Source organism: Propithecus coquereli, unplaced genomic scaffold (genome assembly GCF_000956105.1).
Source record: "Propithecus coquereli isolate 6110/MARCELLA unplaced genomic scaffold, Pcoq_1.0 Scaffold1, whole genome shotgun sequence".
Taxonomy (NCBI): Eukaryota; Metazoa; Chordata; class Mammalia; order Primates; family Indriidae; genus Propithecus; species Propithecus coquereli.
Window position 1 is genome coordinate 26,324,340 of NW_012133857.1, and position 20,746 is coordinate 26,345,085.

General features: G+C 37.7%; 1 protein-coding gene across 3 annotated transcripts in view; it reads right to left on the minus strand.

Annotated features, from left to right (window-relative positions):
* The window catches only part of THOC7 (THO complex 7), a 23,099-nt gene extending 2,408 nt beyond the window's left edge, over positions 1-20,691 (minus strand). Inside the window, exons 1-6 of one of the 3 annotated variants that reach the window (XM_012646607.1) lie at positions 20,547-20,691; positions 12,794-12,848; positions 3,028-3,145; positions 2,142-2,269; positions 1,731-1,817; positions 35-92 (exon numbers count right to left, since the gene is read on the minus strand). In XM_012646607.1, coding sequence (XP_012502061.1) covers positions 35-92; positions 1,731-1,817; positions 2,142-2,250 — 254 coding nt within the window. In that variant the 5' untranslated portion in view covers positions 2,251-2,269; positions 3,028-3,145; positions 12,794-12,848; positions 20,547-20,691. Of the gene's footprint in view, positions 1-34; positions 93-1,730; positions 1,818-2,141; positions 2,270-3,027; positions 3,146-12,793; positions 12,849-15,418; positions 15,513-20,546 lie in introns of those variants that run through there. The other 2 variants (XM_012646673.1, XM_012646537.1) reach the window with 2 other exon arrangements.
* Between the last annotated feature and the right edge of the window lie 55 nt (positions 20,692-20,746).

Here is a 20,746-nt window from a genome sequence, read left to right on the forward strand (position 1 = left end):
GTTAGTTCCTTTCAAAGTAAAGCTCTAAACTTACTTTAATGTCTCATGCCTGTCTGGATGATGCTGGATCACTTTTGCCAAAGCATCATATTCTGAAAGACATAAAAATATTTACCAAACTAAGGTTTTATTGAACCTAGATTACCAAAACAAAATGTATACTATCACAAATCTCCCCTAATCAGTTTCCTAGTACATCAAGAAATGAAAACATTGAAAGATGGAAACAGTATTGCCAGCTTTACTTGATTCAGCTATAATTGTAATGATACGTGACATCAAAAGTGTTCCAATCAGGGATTTTAGCTCCCAAATCAGTTTTGCCATCTATATGTCCTGGACAGAATATACGAGGTCAGCATAAGCATAAACGAACTTAAGTCCTTATTGATCATCAAGTACACTGATTCTGAAAAGGCCTTATTCATTATTTGCCCAGAAAAAAAAAAAAAATCAATGAAGTAAATATATCTTACCATCAATTTCAGATATTAGTCAACAACAAATTACACTTCTCACTAACTCTAATGGTAAAGATTTCAGAAACTTAAATAATTTAAAATTCAGGTCCTTGTTTCTGCTCCACTAAGACCTCCAAGATAAGTCATGTAACTCCTTGTTAATCTTTCTTATGAAATGATGAATGTCAGGATTCACTTAAAAGCCTCATTAACCAACAAAAAACACTGTTTACAAAATATTTTTAAATGATTTTAGAACTCATAATAATTATTAATAAGTTGTTGTATCTTGCTGTAAATTGGCCATTGAAACTACACCACACATATTTTAGACTAAATGCAAAAAACCAACTTTTAAAAAAAGTGAATTAAACTTCATCTTAATTAGCTCATTAAAAGGTGAAGTTCTTTGTTTTAGAACTCAGCATATTAATTCAATAATAGTGTGATTTTTTAAAATAAAAAAAATTTGGATTACAAAATAATATATGCTCAGTGTAAAATGATATAAAACAAACAGAAAACGAAAAAAAGAACTTAAGCTATAAAAACCCACAAGCCCAAAAATCACCATTAACATTTTCTATTTCTTTCTAGTTTTTCATATGTATGTCACAGTTGAGATTACACATTATGTTCTTTATTTTTATTTTTCTCTAATTTACAACATAGGAGGAGCAATGCCCCTGCCCTTAAAAATTATTTTGAAATAGTTTTTACAAACTGTGTGAGGACATATCCTAATGTAAAAGCAAAAGAGATTAGAATGAAATGAAACTTTAACCTTCTTATTAGATATTTAGGCAGCCTACAAATGTTTGTTTGCTTTGTACTTAATAAAAACTCATTGGGTTTAAATTATTTTTATTTTTTTTTGAAAGTAGTTCCATTAAACAAGTAAAAGAACAAAACCCTAAATCTAGTGTACTTATTATGTAAGTCTCCTCTGCTGATTAACCATAACATTATTTAGGCAGCAGAGTCTGAAAACACTAAAAAATTAATACTTAAGAAATACTTGGATTAAAAAAAGAAAGAAAAGAAATACTAGAATAATCAATACAATCCAACAAAAACATTTTTTTCAGTATACCCCTCTTCCTTATCTTAAAGAATAATATAGTTTTAAAGAATTAAATTTAGCTACTAATTCTTTTTTATAATTCAGATTGATTCTGGCCACAGGTTTTACCTCATAACATTAAAAACTGCATGAAAATACTAGTCAGTAATAAAGTATTTGCACACTAAATCCCTCAAAACCCTTACCTTGGCGATTTTTTCGTATTCGTTTTGCTTGAAGAATTTGCTTTTTGCACTCAGCAATTTTTTCGTGTGCTCCAGCAATGCTACATTCTATATAAAAAGGTTTTTAAAGATAGTTATAACAACATCTATAATGTCCATCCACTTTCAATTTTAAAACACATTTCTAAATTGAAGTTTCACTGCTAACAAAATAGATGCTGGCATTTAAAAAAATGGCTGTAACCCAAAGTACTGTATCATATCAAAACACACATTTTTGTAGCTAACATTTACTGTATTCTTTCCATTAACATTGTAATTGTTGTTATTTTTCACTATCGACCAAAGAAAATTATTAGCAGGTATTGTTCCTTTTAGACCATTAAATATAAAATTACAGATAGAAACTTTAATTACTTTAGGTTTCTTTACCTATTTCTTTGTAAATTTTTTCATAATTTTCCATTTCTCTTAGATTCATATCATATACCAACAAAGTTTTGCCCATTGAAAATTCACATTGAGACAGTGTGCTCAGCATGCGTTGGTACTGGCTGTATCTAATGAAAAAGAGAGAAAATAAGAATAAAGACATTTGTGGGTTGCCAAAGTTGAGCTATTGTAAGCAGCCAAGGATGTGCTACTTAAATTATAACAAATTCTCAGAGAATCATTTGCTTTATTTGAAACAATATAGAGTATCTGTCCCTTATGTTTTTTCTCTCCAAATGTGGTACACCTAAATTTATAAACTGCTTTAGTTACAAGTGCAAATATGGGACTGTTGTTTTCATCAATACAGGCTTAATTCAAACAGTTACTTGAATTTTGTTTAAAACACTTTCAAAAATATTTTGATTAAGATGGCTTATCTTCACAATTCTGTTCTCACAATTTTTTCACTCTATACAATTATTTATTTATGTGGACAGCCAGTTCAAATGAGGAAAAACTTTCTATGTTAAAAAAATTATTAAGAATATATACATATACACATATTGCAGCAACTTTTAATTGTCAACAAAGGAGAAAATTTCTTTAGATATTTTATCTTACCAAAGATTTACCTGCTAAAAGTAATCAAATTAATGAGCCTGAATTTAATATTTCTTCTTACCACTCTGCCTTCTGCACATTTTAACAAACATAAGGGAGGCCTTTGAAGAGAAAGTCAGAAAAATCTACTCTTGATTAATCAGGAGTTGACTCCACTGGACATTTTAAGGTGAGTGAAAATTTGAAATATTAACACAACCTTAATATATGATCTAAAATCACATCAGGATATTGATATTGAAACAACAGTGAAATGAAATACCCTTCTTCCTGGGATCCAGAGTTGCACCATTTAATGAAACTCTTTACTAGTAGATTAATTCTCCGATCATCTCCAGCACCATCTCCATCAATTAGGAGACGTTTCCTTATGACTTCGTCTAGAGGAAAGAAGGGTAACGTGAATTAAAATGACCATCTGGCTCTTGGTAACTTTCAAGGATAAAATCACTTCATTCGAAAGAAAATTACTGAAATGTAAATATGCCTAATGCCAATGAACTGTACACTTAAAAATAGCCAGCTAAAATGGTAAATTTTGTTATGTATATTTTACACAATAAAAATATTTATATATTAAAGAAATAAGGAACATTATTGCCTATCTATTATAAATCAAGCACTATTCTAGGGGCTGGGGTTATAGCAGTGAAAAGCCTTGTCCTCACAGAGTTGGCATTCTACTGGGTGGTGGAGTAGAAGTAATTTTCAGGTGCGATGAAGGAAATAAGCCAACGATTCTGAGAACAGTTTTTGAAAAAACCTGTCCAGACAGATGTAAGTCTGGAATGTTCATGTCTCTGGCTAGTGAGAGGCACTGGTAAAAGGAATAGAAAGAAAAGATTTAAAAGATGTAGTGGCAGAACAGGAAAAGAGAATGAGATGGGTCATAGAAAAAGGAATGGATTTGTTAAATAAAAGTATAATTTAGTTATCCTATGTGTAATGTTTCTTTCCCCACTCGAAATTTTTTTTTTTAACAAGACTGTCTCCCTTTTTCCCCCCGAGAAAAAGGAATAGAAGAGCAATGCAGATGATGATGATGAGTAACAAGTGGGGTCCCAGCCTGCCTGCATGGCAGTCCGGAGCTTGTGTTCTTGCCTGGACAAAATAATGCCACATTGTAACAGAAGGCAAATTAAAATCGTAACAAAATATCATTTTTCATCTATCAGATTGGCAAAAATCAAAAGATTTGATAACCCATAACTCCAATTCTAGAAATACATCCTATAGATATATATGCACCCATGCACGGACATAAAGGGATGTTCTTAGTGGTGCTGTTTATGGCAGAAAGACTGTAAATCTGAACATTCACCAGTAAGGTGAATTATGAAATATTAATGTAATGTAATGGTATGCAGCCAGAAGAGTCCAGATATATACATACTGATGCCAGAAAAATATCCTTGGATGTGTTAAGTAAAAAGACAAAACAGGTGCAGAGAAGCACATACAGTATGCTGCCATATGTGTAGAAAAGGAGGCGTTGACTGTGTGCACATGTGTGTGCATATCACAAGTGTATGTGTGCATTCAGAGAATATCTTTGGAAGGATCCACAAGAAACTGGTAATAGTGGTTATTTCGGGCAAGAGGAACTACAGACAGAGGTGGGAAAAGATGTAATTTTCCTTCACGCCTTTGTAGAATTTTTTGGGTGTTTTGTTTTGTTTTGTTTGTTTTACCAAGTGCATGCATTATTTTTTAAAAATAAGTTTTAAAGTGTGAATAATTCCTGGAAAGCCTGCATGATGAATCAACAGCAAAATCTTTAAACAATAGTTCCTGTGTGTGGACAGAAGTATTTCTGAGTGCAGGTGCAATGGAGATAAACTTTGGAAGGCAGATGGCTCCAGTTTTAAAATATATTCTGTGATAACATCAGATAAACATTTTTAGAATTGGGTTTGGTTCTCAGAGTCAGGGCTTTGACATACTGCTCAAGGAACAGATTCATCAGGTGTTTTAGTTTTATATTTTAAAAATGCAGACTACTGCTTTCAGTTTTTAGCCACCAACATTATTTGAAGAGACTGAGACAAATAAAAGTCTTTGTCTTTGAAGAGATTAAAATGAAGAAAATAAATTGATTTTTTTTTACTATAAATGTTTTAACTTTATTAAAATAAAAGGAAACATCTAGTGAGTGAGGCAATCTGTTGGCATTGATGCTATTCAATTCTTTTGCTAGTCTTCTTATCTCTGCTCTTCTCAAGTCCCCAAGAAATCCCATCTTCTTTCCAGACAGATGGGCCTCCTACTTTATTGAGGATTGGGAATTTCAAACGTAAATGCATTCAGGGAATTGGCAAATAACATCTGAGGGAAACTGGGGAGTGAGTGCCCTGACTGAGAGAGAAGTTATTCCTAGAACTGATTTTTCAAGAGATTTTTAAAGTTTGATGCTATGGTTTGAATGTCTCCCCCAAAACTCAAGTTGAAATTTGCCATTATGATGACCTGAACAGACAGACATTTCTCAAAAGAAGATATACAAATGACCAGCAGGAATATGAAAAAATGCTTAACATCACTAACCAAGGACATGCAAATCAAAGTCACAATGAGATACTACCTCACCGCAGTGAGAGAATGGCTATTATCAAAAAGATAACAACTATTGGAAAGGACTTGGAGAAAGGTGAACCCTCATAGACTGTTGGTGGGAATGCAAATTTGTACAGCCATTATGAAAAACAGTATGGAAGGTCCTCAAAAAGTTAAAAATAGAACTACCATATGATTCAGCAATCCTACAACTGGGTATATATTGAAAACAAAATCATTATGTCAGAGACATCTGCACTCCCACATTTATAGTATCATTATTCACAATAGCCAAGATAGGGAATCAATCTAAGTGTCCACCGAGAGATACATGGATAAAGAAAATGTGGTATATACATACATACAATGGAATACTATTCAGCCATATAAAAGATGGAAATCCTGTCATTTTTGACAACATGGATGAATCTGGAGGATATTATATTAAGTAAAATAAGCCAGGCACAGAAAGAGAAATACTGCATGATCTCACTCATATGTAGCATCCAAAAAAGTTGATCTTGTAGAAGTAAAGAGTACAATAGTGGGTAGCAGAGCCTGGGGTAGGTAGAGAGGCAGGAGATGGGGAGATATTGGTTGAAGGATACATAATTACAGTTAGACAGGAGGAGTAAGTTTCAAGAGATCTATTGTACAGCAAGGTGACTATAGTTAATGATAATACATTCTTGAGAAAAGTAAAGTAAGTGGATGTTATGTGTTCTCACCACAAAAATGTGAGGTAATGTATTTGTTAATTAGCTAGAGTTAATCATTCCCCAATGTATATATATTTATGGAAAATCATGTTGTATGTGATAAAAACATAAATGTTATCTGTCAATTTAAAATAAATACATAAAAAAAGAAAAAAGCTACTGCCATTGTGATAGTATTAAGAGGTAGATCCATTAAGAGGTGATTAGGTGATGAGGGCTTTGCCCTCAAGGATGGATTACTGTGGTTACTATGGGAGTGGGTTAGCTACCGCGGGAGTGGGCTCCTGATAAAAGGATGAGTTCGGCTCCATTTCCTCTGTCTCACACGCTCTCTTACCACGTGATACCTTCTGCCATGTTATGACCCAGCAGGAAGGCCCTCACCAGATGTGGCCCCTTGATAAGCTCCCCAGCCTCCAGACTATGAGCTGAATAAACTTCTGCTGTTTATAAATTATGGAAGCAGCTTTGGAACTGGGTAACAAGTAGTGGCTGGAAGAGTTTTGAAGTGAGTGCTGGGAATAGGCTGTATTGCTGTGAATGGAGCATGAAGGGCAATTCTGGTGAGGGCTCAGAGGACTCCAGAACTATGTAGAGTCTAAATCTTCTTAGGGATTACTTAATTGGATGTGATCAGAATGTTGGTAGATATATGGACAGTAAAGTATATCTTGATGAGGTCTCAGAAGGAAATGAGGAACAAGGTATAGAATTAGGTATAGAACAAGGCATGGAATTTGGAAGTTACAAATACTTATTTACAAGAATCACAAAATCCTACTGAAGTTAATCCAGAATTATAATGGCCATTATATGGAATGCTCCAGATGAGAAAGACTGTTCATCTAAGAAGTATACTTGAACCCCAAGCCTCCCAAATTAGGCAGAGAAGAGGAGTTTTATTGGCATTCAGAAGCCTCAAAGAGACAACATGATTCTAAAATCACCTTTTAAAAAGATTCACTGCAAAGAGCTAATGAAAATGCAAGATATCCCTCATACTGAGACGGTAAAACTCAGGTAACTCCTACGACTCCCTTCTATCCTACTTTGCCTGAACATTCAGTCTACCAACTCTGTCTGAATTGCCTTACTTCCCTGAAAAAACAGTTAAACAATTTCCTTATAAGAGAATCACCTGAAAATTCAGGAGATAATCCCTGAGTGATTTGCAATCCCCTGGACAAAAATGGACTTCAGGGCCATAGTTTTAAATTTTCCTAAACCTAGAGAAAACCTTTAAAAGTTTTTTGAAGAATTCAGGGTCTTCCAATTATAACTTTTGGCCCTGGGATAACTGACCTCTGTCAACTAATACTCATGTTAGTTAGACCCAGGTAGGCCCAGAATGAATAAAAGAGGCAAGAATGTTATTCTCCTAAGAATGGTAACAAGGACCCCACAAGCTCCGCCTGGTCTACTTATGCGACAGGCAAAGCTCAAAATAGTGCAAAAGACCTTTTCAAAGCCATTCACAAGGTGTTTCATCTCCATGACAACAACCTGAATGATATTTAAGCCTGCCCCAGGGCACTTTTCCTAATAAGCAACCCCTAAAACAGCAGTTCCCAAAAATGTATTGCCATTTGTGCAAACAATCATGACACTGGAAAAAGGACTGCCCCAAAACACTTCAAAGAAAGCCCCTAAAAACAGGATACCCACCCTCTGATGATAATCTCCGTGTTAACCATCAGGACTGGTGGGCCTCCGAGGGAAGTTCCAGTAAGTTTCTACCGGTTATTCTTTGCCCTATTCCTTAAAGGGCTTCGACTCGAGGGTGGTAAATTAATTAAGAAACAAGCTACATTGAAAAGACTGTCTATGGAACTAAGGTCTCCAAAATATAACTTTCTAACATTTACCTACCTATTTTGAAACTCTCTATAAAAGAAATGTACATCTATAAAGGAAATTCCCCTCTGTAAGAGTGTCTCCCTCTCTGCATCTAAACCACTAGAAATTTTTACAATAGGAAAGATGCTAAAAGTTTATACAACCAACTTTACCTTTGTTTAAGGAGCTTATCCCATCCATTGTGTCGTAACTGGGCCTCTACCTATGTCTTTCTTTGTTTCAGCAAATAATAGTGTTTAGATCTAAGTTCTGTAAATTGTCTACCTTGTTTCATGTGGGAGTCATCCCTCTGGAAGTGCAAATTTAGGGTTGCCCGGCTAACAACTATTTAGAGCAATGGAACAAGTAATCAGAAGATTGATAGTCAAAGGAAGGAGAATAACTATTTGAAAACTGGCAAATGAAGCTGTAAGATCTGCTTCTGCCTGGGTGTCTGTATGTCTATATGTATATGTGCTTTATGTGATATTTCTCTATTAATTAGAGAGAGCTCTAGTTCGCTTAAAGAAAAAAGTGCTTAAATCAAATACTTTATCAAAAAAAATAGAACCTAACTCAAATGCTTTTTAGTTCACTTGAGTTGGATAAATCTTCGGTAAACAATATGTTCTCACTAATAAGTGGGAGCTAAATGATGGGAACACACAGGCACAAAGAAACATAAAGGACACTAGAAACCATAAGAAGGGGGAAGAGTAGGAGGGGCGGTGAAAGATAAAAACTTACCTACTGGGTACAATGAATACTATTCTGGTAACAGGTACACCAAAAGCCCTGATTTAAGCATTATACAAGGTATCCATGTAACAAAAACATTTGTACCCCCTTAATATTTTGAAATAAATAAATAATCTTTGGTACATAGATTAGTTTAATATTGTTGGTTTAGTGAAAACAGCTGTGTCTTCTGATCAGCACAATACTCATATATATAACTTTAGGATTCTTGCTTAGGTGACAGACAACTGCCTAACATTTGCATGCTGGAAAAATGGTCAACAGAAAAATAATTTGAGATAATGGCTAGTTTTATTCAATGTCTCATAACATTTTCACGACTAATTCAAACATAATTGTTAAAATTAGGTAAATTAGGTAAATGTAAATGGCATAAATGTTTATAAATGAACTCTTTATGGTGTCAAAAAAAAATCTTTTTGGTAACTTAAAACCTGAAAGTGAAATTAAGTAATAGATACTCATTAAATGTTCAGGTACCTAAGTAAGTTAAAATACTAAAACATTTATTATTAAGCATAAGCTTAAAATTCATATCTTTGGTATCTTATTTTATTAATATATGAATAGAGAAGCTAAATATATTTGGATCTGTTAGTAAACATAAAAACAATTGTTCTGTGAGGAAGTACATGTTTCCAGAAATCATAAACTCTACATTCATAGAATGTTGGTATGACAGTTCAAACTGCTTACTAGATTTGCACAAAAATTTAAGGTTACTGAGTATAAAATTCTAATATATGTAATTAAAACTACTAGAAAGGAAAACAATTTTGTATGCAAAGTATACAAGGAAAATAAGATGTGGTTTTGGTGTGAAAAACTGTAAAAAGACAAGAGGATATATTTTTTGTTAATAAAGAGCAATTTCACCTCATTCAGAGGTTATTTAAAGGTTGTTTCAACATATGGATTTAGGAAGGAAACAGATACAAGGCAGGAAGGGACTATTAAGTAGGAAAGATATGAAAAAAAAGTTGTAAGTATGAGGATGTGTTTTTGGTAAAGAAAGATGAAAAGGGTGAGTAATTTTCTCCTTTGCATGACAGAGAACTTTGTGGTCAAAATGATACGGGGAAAAGGAAAGTAAAGTTTTGTCCTAAGGTAGAATGCCAGTTATAAAAAAAGGAAGTAAAGGACAAAACTGAAGGTTTAAGCAAACTGTAGGTTTGTGGAAGATTAATCTTATGAAAGAAATTTTACGTGTGATCAAATTTGCTAAAATTAAAAGGCAATGATTTATAAGTTTTTCTAAAATCTGCACACTAATATCAAAAGTACACTGATGCAAGGCTAGAGTTTGGGCCCTTGTCCTGGAACAACAGGGATCTCTCAGAGCATTGATTTGCAAATAACATGCTGCCTTTGACCCAACAATCCCAGATATACTTGCACATATGCAATATGAACACTGGAACATTATAATAAAATATTGGAAACAGCCTGAATGTCCATCAACAGGGGACTAATTAAACAAATTATGGTACAAGAATATGATGGAATACTATGAGGCCATAAAAAAAAAGAATGAGAAAGTGCTCTATGCACTGATATAGAGTGATCACTTAAGATAACTTGTTAAAGAAGCAAGGAGAAGAGCAGTATATATGATACGCTCCCTTTCATATAAACATGGGGGGGAAACAAGAACATATATTTATATGTGCTCATATTTGCAATAGGTACCCTGTAAGGATACACAAGAAACTAATAAAAAGGGTTACACCAAGGGAAGGGAAAGTATAAGTCAGGTAGATAGGGGATAGGATGGAAGATGGTAGAATATCTTTTTATATTATTTGATTTTTGGACCACATGAGTACTCAAAATCTGTTAGCTGTTGTTGTTTAAAAAAGAAGGAAAGCTCAAGTCTTTTCCTTTCCCCAAGCCCAGGCAGGGAGAAAGCTGTACGCTCTAGCAGAGGTGGGGGAATGAAAGGCTGGATTGGGAGCACTGGTATACTAGAACACCAGGGAGCTGGATGAGTGAAGACAAATAGCAAAGCCTAAAGATATGAAGGCAGTTAGGGGTCAGATGGCAGGAGTCTGGACTAATAAATACCATACTAGTAAATGCAGACCTTGCCAGTAGGCAACTGGAAGTTGATAAAGATTCATGGACAGAACTTTTTAGGCGAGTCAAACTCAAGGCAGTGTACAAAATGGATTGTAAGCGGGAAACCACAGAGGCAGGGAGGCTAGTTAGGAGGCTACCAAAGCACATTCAGTTAGGAACTAAAATGGCCTGAACTGAAAAGAGAGGAAATTAAAATCACAGGTCCTGGAAGGCAGGTTAGGACTGAACAGAGACTTGGTTAGGAAAAGGCAGGGGTCAATGCCAACACCGGGGTGTCATGAGTGGCAGTGTGATACGACTTATTTTTGCAGCACCGCGGATTCCCTGTCCAGGCATTCACAGGCTTTCTTTCCACTTCAGCCCTATCCCTCTTTGGTGTAAGTACACCTCTTTGCAGCCAACACCCTGGGCCAGAACTCAAAACCTAGAGCCAATGTTTTGGTTAATCCACTCATGTTTACTCTGTGTGTGCATGAGTGTATATGCATGTGAGACCAACATTTTACCTCATCTGTAAAATGGGAACAATACTATCTACTTTGCAGGATTGTTGTGAAAATTTACGGAAATAAAGGTATATGAAGGAATGCAATGCCTATCCATAGTGGGAAAACAAAAAATATATTATCCTTATCTTTATTTTCAGTTCAATCCACAACTTTATCATCCTAGAAATGTTAAAGAGTAAATGTTGAAGATTTATCTATGGGTGTATCTATGTAGATACATTCATATACACAAAATTTTCCCCAGTTACGATTCCTCACAAATTTGCTTCTGTCTCAAACTTACTGCAAGGTCACAATATTTCTAGCTTAAACAGTGTATAGACAGTTGCTGCGAAGAAAACTCCCTGTGGCTAAGAATTACTGAAATAAGGCCAGGCACGGTGGCTCATGCCTGTAATCCTAACACTTCGGGAAGCCAAAGTGAGAGGATCACTTGAAGCCAGGAGTTTAAGACCAGCCTACACAACATAGGGAGACCTCATCTTTACAAAAAAATAACAAAAAATCAGCTAGGTGTGGTGACATGCAGCTGTAGTCTCAGCTACTCAGGAAGCTGAGGCAGGAGGATCACTTAAGCTTAGGAATTCAAGGTTGCAGTGAGCTATGATCGCACCACTGCACTCTAGCCTGGGAGACAGAGTGAGCCCCTGTCTCTTAAAGTAAACAAGAAAATAAATAAATATTGATTTAAAAATAATTACTAAAGTAACATGTAAAGTGCAGAGCACAGCTCCAACAGCAACACAATGAAAATGTATGTTCCCAGTTTGAGAACTGTCTCTGTTCTTTTTAAATTTAAAGATGGCCTGCTGCTAACAGTTTCTAACACACATGGCATGAGCATTATTATTTTCAATGACACCTGAGCAATTAGCTCCACATTGAACACACCTAGAACATGTTTTGTTTACCATACAAACATACTTCATAAACTATCATGCTTTAAGCCCTCTGTAAGCACTTTGAATGCTTATATTAATAATTTGGGCAAGTCTTGGTCCCTCCAATAAAAACATTAAAGATGGCTTAGAAACTATTTTATTGATATTATCAACATTACTTATTCCTTAGTTGTCATGATCACTGTCTTTACTGATTATAAGGATCAACATCATCTGGAAAGGGCTTTTAAATCAAAATACTTAACACTGGCCCTGAGGATCGTGGTTTTCCACCTGGTTTTAGCCTTGTAGGAAAACGGCTGGGTAACACCATGCATTTATTTCCTGGAAAGACTATGGAGTGTGAATCTGAGTCAGGAAAAGGAGGCAGCAGTTAAATTACATCAATTCATAACCACTAAAGGCTAGTGTATATTGTACAAGAAGCAGGGGCATGAGAAATATTTTTGCTCATCAAAATTCCCCATTCCAATATGCCTAACTGAAATGTTAACCACCAAAGACATAAAATTCAGGATTGGTTTAACAGTAGACTATTACCACAGTTATAGAACTTAGGATTTTCTATTGCATTCAGTTATATGTTGTACCATAATTATGCATACAAAATGTCATTCAAAACCACTTTAAAATCAGTTATGATACAATTATGCCAAAAAGTAAACATTTACTTGCAAATTTGAGATGTATTTTAGACCCCTTCTTGTTTCATATGCCAACATATACCTAGAAGAAATACAAAATTACTTAAGACACTAAATAAGCCTCAAAAGTCCTTTCAAGGAGTTAGAGATGCAGGAAGAATAAATAGAAAGTCAGAAAGAAATGACTTCTTTACAGTCAATAGATCAACTCTCCCAGGCATCTGGTCAGATAATAAAGCCATTTTAGCTATGCTCTCATTTAATTGTGAAAAGGATAATTTCTCATAAACCCAGACTAATACTCTTTTCAAAGCCCACAATTGTTATTCCCCTACAGTTGCTATTAAAACCTTGATTACAAATATTAAACAAAAGGAAAGAGGAGGCCAGGCGCAGTGGCTCATGCCTGTAATCCTAGCACTCTGGGAGGCCGAGGCGGGTGGATTGTTTGAGCTCCGGAGTTCGAAACCAGCCTGAGCAAGAGCGAGACTTCGTCTCTACTAAAAAAAAAAATAGAAAGAAATTATTTGGACAACTAAAAATCTATGTAGAAAAAATTAGCCGGGCATGGTGGTGCATATCTGTAGTCCCAGCTACTCGGGAGGCTGAGGCAGTAGGATTGCTTGAGCCCAGGAGTTTGAGGTTGCTGTGAGCCAGGCTGACGCCACGGCACTCTACTCCAGGCAGGCAAAAAAACGGGACCCTGTTTCAAAAAAAAAAAAAGGAAAGAGGAAAACAATTTGAAAGATAATGGCGGGCCAACTCCCAGAACTACTTCAGGTAGTTCAAGGCTTGACAGGTCAAGGCTTGACAACAGCCTCACTGTTATGTAACTTCCTCCTAGGGCTAAACTTCGGGTCAAATATGTCTCCCTTTGAGAGTGGCCTGCAATCTCACCTGCTTTTAGGAACTAGTAATCTTGTGATCTACCAGTGAGAATTAGCATTTCCTTTCTAAATGCTGTTTAGCAAAAAGTTCTGCAGGTATGACAGCCCATGAATGGATTTTTCTTGGTGTTCCTATACACTCTAGATCCAAACTGAAAACCACAGGAAAGGATAACAATTTGAGACAGGATTATAGTAGGAAAAAACAGCTGGCTACTAGAGCAATTTAGCAATATATATTAAACTTTAAAACACATATTCCTTTGACCTGTCTTTTGGAAATTATTCCCACAGTATACAAAGACATTGCAAATATCTCCATTATAACACTGTTTAGTTACAGAAATTCCAGTGTTATGGAAAACTGATCTCTTTTTCCACACAAAGTGGATAAAAAATCAAAGGAACAAAAATATGAAAAAAGAAAATAAAAAAGATAAATTAAAAAAGAGTAAAAAACTGAAAATAAACTGTCAACAGGGGATTAGTTTAAAAAATTAATAGATTATGACACATTGATACAAAAGAATAAGGTAGATCTATATTCAAAAGAGTTCCATGATATACCATTAAATATAGAAGTTTATCATATATCATATATACTTAATGGTGTATCATTAAATTGACAAGTGTGCAAATGTTTGTATAAAATTTTCAATCATATATACATATTAGCATACTAGTTAACAGATACACAGCACTTAAATATACTAAGTACTGTTGCTTACTAAGTACTAGATGCTTTTCACATATAAACACACTTAATCCGCACAATAGCCCTATTATTATTACCCCTATTTTACCACAAAGGAACTAAAAATAACTTGCCCTAAATTAAACATCACAGGAAGTTAGGAGTAGAACTGGAATTCAAACTCAGGAGTGTGGCTCCAGGGAAGGTGATTTTTACCTTTTATAGGCATTAAAAATCATTCTGGAAGAGGTAATCGCAATGATTACCTCCGGGTAGAGGGGAGGATTTTCATTTTGTATATTTCTTCTTGAATTTTCTGACATGTATTACTTTCTTTTCTGAAATCTTAACAGAGGTTAACTGGGTAGTCAGCTTAACAGTCATTATGAGGTATTTTTCTTCATTTTTTCTGTATTAAAAATTCTACTCTATGTTGTTTAATAATGCTATGATCTGTTAACAAGAAAAAAGAAAACTGGCTTGACTTGACCTATTTTAAATTAAGAACAGGAGAGATTAAGGCCTTACAAAAACAATGTTCAAGCAGATTCCTATTACATTTATCACTGGATCACCACACTGCTCATGAGCTATTAAGATGAATTACATATAACACACTGTGTTAGATTCCTTATGCTAAAATAACACCTGGCCCCTCCTTTCAAGAAGTTTAAAATCATTAAAACAATTTTTAATGTCAACAATATAAGAAGACACATAAAAGGTGGGTGGAAAGAACAATAAATAAGATGGTTTGATTCCTCTATGTAAATATTGATCTCTCCTGAGATACTCGGGACCAGTCTAAATAAATTGCTGATGCCAAAGTAAATTACTTAAGTCAAAATTAAATTTAAAAATTTAAAAAGAAAATCAAAAACAGTGTTTAGGTCCCCTGTTTCTCTGTTTAAACATTTACAGTATGGTGCTGGGGCCATAGAGGATGGAACAAAATGGGCAAATCCATTGGTACCAGTGAAAGAATAACTAAATTAACCCTGTGCCCATAAATGTCTAATCAACACTGGATCAGCAAGTGAAATAAGAATAACAGCAGCAGCTAACACTTACACAGTGTTTATATACGCCTACTTGGTGACCACACATCCCATTTGTTTCCTTTCATTCTGAAAAGTGGCCTGGTTTGCACAATAAATTAAATGGTCACTCAACTTCAAAGTGCTTCACATATGTTATCATACTTCATTCTTGAAACAATTCCATAAAGTATATACTATTATCATCCTTTTACAGATGAGTATTGTCACGTCTGCATTCATGGAAAAATATACACAATTATATTATTAGAAAGTCAGTACAGTTCCATTATTCTGTCATACAGGCATATTAAAAACAATTATTTCAAATTTCAACAAGCATATATCCAAACATTATACCTTTCTTTTATAAAAGCTACTGTCAAAACCAACAAGCTCTATTAAACAGAATGTAGAGCCACATATCACCCCACTCTCCTTCTCATGTCTCATCTGGGTTACTCTGGCATATCAATATATCTACCTAATGTTCTCTGTACTGCAAAAAGTGCTTCTGAAATGATTTCTATCAGGGTACCAACACTGTTTAACACCCTTTAAATTAATACATACAAAATACAAACTGTTAAGATAGTTTTAACAGTGGCAACGTCTAAGCTGTTTTTCAATTAGCCAAAATGCTAGGATGGCAACAAGGGAAGTAGAGAGAATGGCTTTGTCACAAACTAGCTGTGTGACTAAGTCACTAACTTCCCAGGACCTCCATTTTTTCATCTATAAAATAACAGTGCTGGTGATAATATCTATAGTCTACTAGATATAGATGGCAATACAGTACCTCTTTCCTTTCTTCTGAGTCAGGGCAGTTCCTCAAATTCAGTACAGGAAATAAACAGCTTCTTCTCCAAGATCTGCCAGTCCAGTTGGATATGCAGATCCATATGTAGGGATTATATGAGGGCATAGTGATCCAGGCACCTCAAATCTGTAAGAGGACATTGGCCCTCATCTAAGCTCCAGGAACAAGTACTGGTACTCCTCCCAGAGCTTTTCGGGAGGATGAATGAGATATTAAGGACATCCGCTTCTCACTGTCTTTTCCACTAACACTGCTCTAATTCAAACCCATGCCTCTCATTTGGAATACTTTGCGTTGTGCTCCCTGCTTCTGTTCTTGCTTTCGTAGAATCCTTTCTCTACACAGCAACTCAGAATGATCTAAAAGATGAAGTGGATAACTAACTCTGCTGCTTAAAATGCCCCAGTCATTTCCAAGTGCCCACAGAAGACAATCCAGTCTCCTTTCCATAGCCTGCAAGGCTCTTCGTGAGCTCCCCTTTACCTCCTCTGTACCACATGCATCCTGGCCCACCTGGCTCTAGCCCCAGCCCCTAGATCCAGCCCCACTGGCCTTTATGCTCCCCAAAACGTTGCAGAGCTTTGCACCTCAGGCCTTCGCACTAGTTGTTAACCCCTATATGGAATGCTTTTCTGGACTCTTCACATGGTTGACCCCATCGGGTCTCACTTTAAATGTCACTTTACAGAGAGGTCATACCTGATTACCCTCTATTCTAACCTAATTGTTGGCAGCCCTCCCCCATTACTCTCTGTCATCATTCCATCAAGTTCATTCTTCAGAACTTAACCTCAGAACTTAATTACATTCCTTCTCAGAAATTATCTTATTTACTTATTTGATTGCACACTATTGCTTCTCTCCCCCAAGCAGGGGCCAAGGCCCTCCTCTGTCTAGGTTACTGCTATACCAGCATCTTACATTGTGCCTAGAAGGTATGCAATAGATACTTGTTGACTGATCACACATACCACTCATTTCAGCTTGATTTTTTTCAAAAGCTCAGTTGAGGAAAACCATATTTACAGAGAATTGTCTGAAGAAGCTGTAGTTCGTCTTTTCCTCTATGGTCTAAATGATCTTAAAACAAACAAGCAAAAAAACCTTGATTTGAATTATACCAAACCAGCAGAGCTACCCATTATCCACCTAAATCACATTGTCTATTGGCTTTACAATGCCTTTCTAAATTGGGATTTAGCCTTCTTTGACCTAGCAAGGGATGTGTTAAGTAATAGCTTTATGATCCTCAACGCTAAAAAGAAGTTAAGGATATGACACTGGCTTTTCTTTATAAGGACTCCAAAGATGAACTTTTTCTCTAGAGTTTAAATCACAAAAAAACTGCCTGTCCTGGGTATCTAATGGTGCCTTCTCTCACGAACACTAGATCACAGACTAGGTTCTGGCTCTTGGCATGGACTGCTAGAGAAACAGGTTACTTACAGCTTAGTTAATTAACATACTAGACTTCACCTCTTGCATTTTGAGGATCGCCCCCACTTCTGACTTCCATTTGTTTTTCTTAGTCTCAATGGTCTTTTTGCCATTTTCTCATCCATTTAATTTTTATATTTCCTCCTTATGGTAAGTTCCCTTAAGTGTTTTCTGGCATAAGACATATAAACAAATCATTGAGGACTACAGAAACAACATGCATAAAATAATATGGTTACTAGGTCAACGGTCAACTAGTTCTAGCAAAGAGAAGAAGGAATATTTGAGGTAGGTCTTGAAAAGGCAGGAAACGGCAATCTGTGCAGATTAAGAGATGGAAAAGGCAAAGTCCACATCAAAGGAAAGTGGAAGAGATATTAGTAAAACAACTCTTATGTTTAATAGTATTTACTGAACATTACTATGTGTTGGGCTCAGTGCAAAGCCCTTCACAACTTTTAGTGCATTTAATCCTCAAAATGATGATCTGAGGTACATTTTATTATTATCCCCATTTATAAAGAATGAAACCAATGCTCATAGAGGTTAATTAACCTACACAAGGTCAAAGACCTTGTAAGTGGCAAGGTGGGGATTCTTGAGGCCTCCAACAATGTGGAGAGCACTTGACTGCCATCAGTACGTTTATTAGAACCCATATTCCCTCCCTATCTCCCATCTGGCAAAACCTATTGCTCCCCTGGACTTCTCCCCCTCAATAGCTAAGAGAAGTAGCACTAACAGCCACAGTCAAGTTAGAATCCTGGGATCATCATCAACCCTCCCCCACCCCTCCAGCATCTACTTAATCACTGAAGTCCTGACATTCTACATTCTACCTCATACGTTTCCCTCCTACTGTCCACTTCTCTGCATTCTCATCTTGGTAGAGTCCCCATTGTCTCTCCCCAAGACCACTGCAGAGAGACAGGATGGGAAATAGTGAACAACAAGAACTCTGAAAAAACAAAAACAAAAACAAAAAAACTCTGGAGCCAGTCTGCCTGGTTTTGAGTCCAGGCTCTGTAACTTAGATCCTTGGGCAAGTTATTTAACCTCTGTGTCCCAGTTGCATCTGTAAATTGGGGGTAATAATTAGAACACTGCCTGATACAAGGTATAAGTACTATATAAATGTTAGCAAGGGAGGAGGGAACTTACTTAGCTCCTCACTTTCCCTTCCCCTCATCATTCTTCACATAGTATAGTCTGTGCTTTTTTTTAATGCAAACTGATCACACTACACCAATGTTAAAAAAACTTTTAATGGCTTTCCATGGCCCTTAGAAATCTCTGGCTCATAACTTTCTAAATTCTAGCCAATACTTGTCAGCTCTGAGTTCTTTGGGGCCTTTGTACAAGTGGTTCCCCACCTGGAACACCAGTCCGAATATATCTATTTATTCTTCAAAAATGGAATTAAGAGTAATTTTTTCAGGGAGGCTTTCCCATCTCTAGGAATGGATAAACAATCTTCGTTAAATGTTCCTAACCTGCACTTCCCTGTGGTAATATTTGCCACCCCTAAAACAAATTATTCAACGTGCCTTTCCCACCAGACTGTAATCTCAGAAGGGGAAAAGGTCTTGCCTGTTGGTTCTAGGCTGTAATCCCAAGGCCTAGCCCGGGTAGGATAAATATCCATTGAATAAATGAAACTGAAATGAAGCAAAGTTAAAATTCCCCAAAAGTTTCTGGGACTTTCATAGCCTCCCACCTCCACTATTCCTTATCAGTCCACAAATTTGGGCCTACCCTTGTTCTTCTCATTGCCTAGCCCCTTCATGTAGAGACCCTGCTGACCCTCAACTCTTCAGCATCTACAGTCACTGGTCACCCTCTCCTCATATAGACCCAACACTCCTAGATTTCCTCTTCCCGGATGTCAAAGGACCTCCTTCCTCTCTAACCAGACGCCATCTATGTTTTCCCTTCAGTTGCACATCATGCCTGTTCACCCTTCCCCAAAGTGTCGCCTTCTTTCTGTTCTCAGTCTGTAGACCATCCCCCTTACAACTGTCCACAAACCCAGCCTCTGCTCCTTCTAAATCCATTCCAGCTGACAAACCACCCTCCCCAAGACATTCACACACACACACCCCTTTTACTGTCTTGATCTTCCCTAGTGCTGTCTTCCTTATGGTAGCTCCTTGCCGCCCATAAATCTCCCAGGTACACTTCCTGATGGCCCTCCGGCCATCCATAGTAGTTCCTTTTAGATGATGTCCCCGGCTCCCTATCCCCACCCACAACCCATTCCTAGTTCAAGGGCCCATAGCAATGCCTTCCTTTGTCTGTGGGCCTTTCCCGATCTGCCCAGAGGACCCCTCCAGGTGTCACCCTCTGTATGCTGACATCCCTAGTACTCTAGTCTTGGAACTCCCCGTTTCCAGTTTGTCCTAAAAATCCTGCCCCATCCCTGGAGCTCCCACTTTCGCCCAGCCCTCCACGGGCCCTCCGCTCCCCCAGTTCCATGCTCTCCACCACTTCCTACCCTTCCCCGCTCCTGGGACCTCCCCACACCCTTAGACAAACCCGGACTCCCTCTGGTACCACGCGCCCGCCCGTGCACCTCTTCCAGCCGTCCCGGCCCCCCACGTGTGCTCCCAGCCCCCTGACGGTCCTCCCAACACACCCTCCCCGTGCCCGGCGCGGCCTCCGGGAGAGCGGCCCGGGAGTCCGAGGGGCTCCTGGGGGGAGGTCGGGGCTCTGGCGAGAGGCTGAAGGGCTCGGAGGAAGCGGCCGGGAAGGCCCGGGGCTCCGGGGAGAAGCTGGAAAGGCTGCAGGGCTCGGGGGAAGCGGCCCGGGAAGCCGAGGGACGCCCAGAAGCGGCCTAGGAGGCCAGGGGTCTCGGGGGAGGCCGAGGGGCCGGGGAGCGGGCCGGGTGGCGGCGAGCGGGCCTCACCGTCAGTCACGGCTCCCATGGCGTGCGCGGCGGCGGCGCAAGCTGAGGCGGCGGTTGGCGGCTGCGGAGGTCAAACTCCCACAATGCAGCCGGGTAAACAGCCATGGAGGAGGAGGCGGCGGCGCCCGCGGCCGCCCGCTCCGACGCCTGAGCCGCGCCGCGCCGCCGCCGCCGCGGGACTAGCGTTCCCCGCGCTCGCC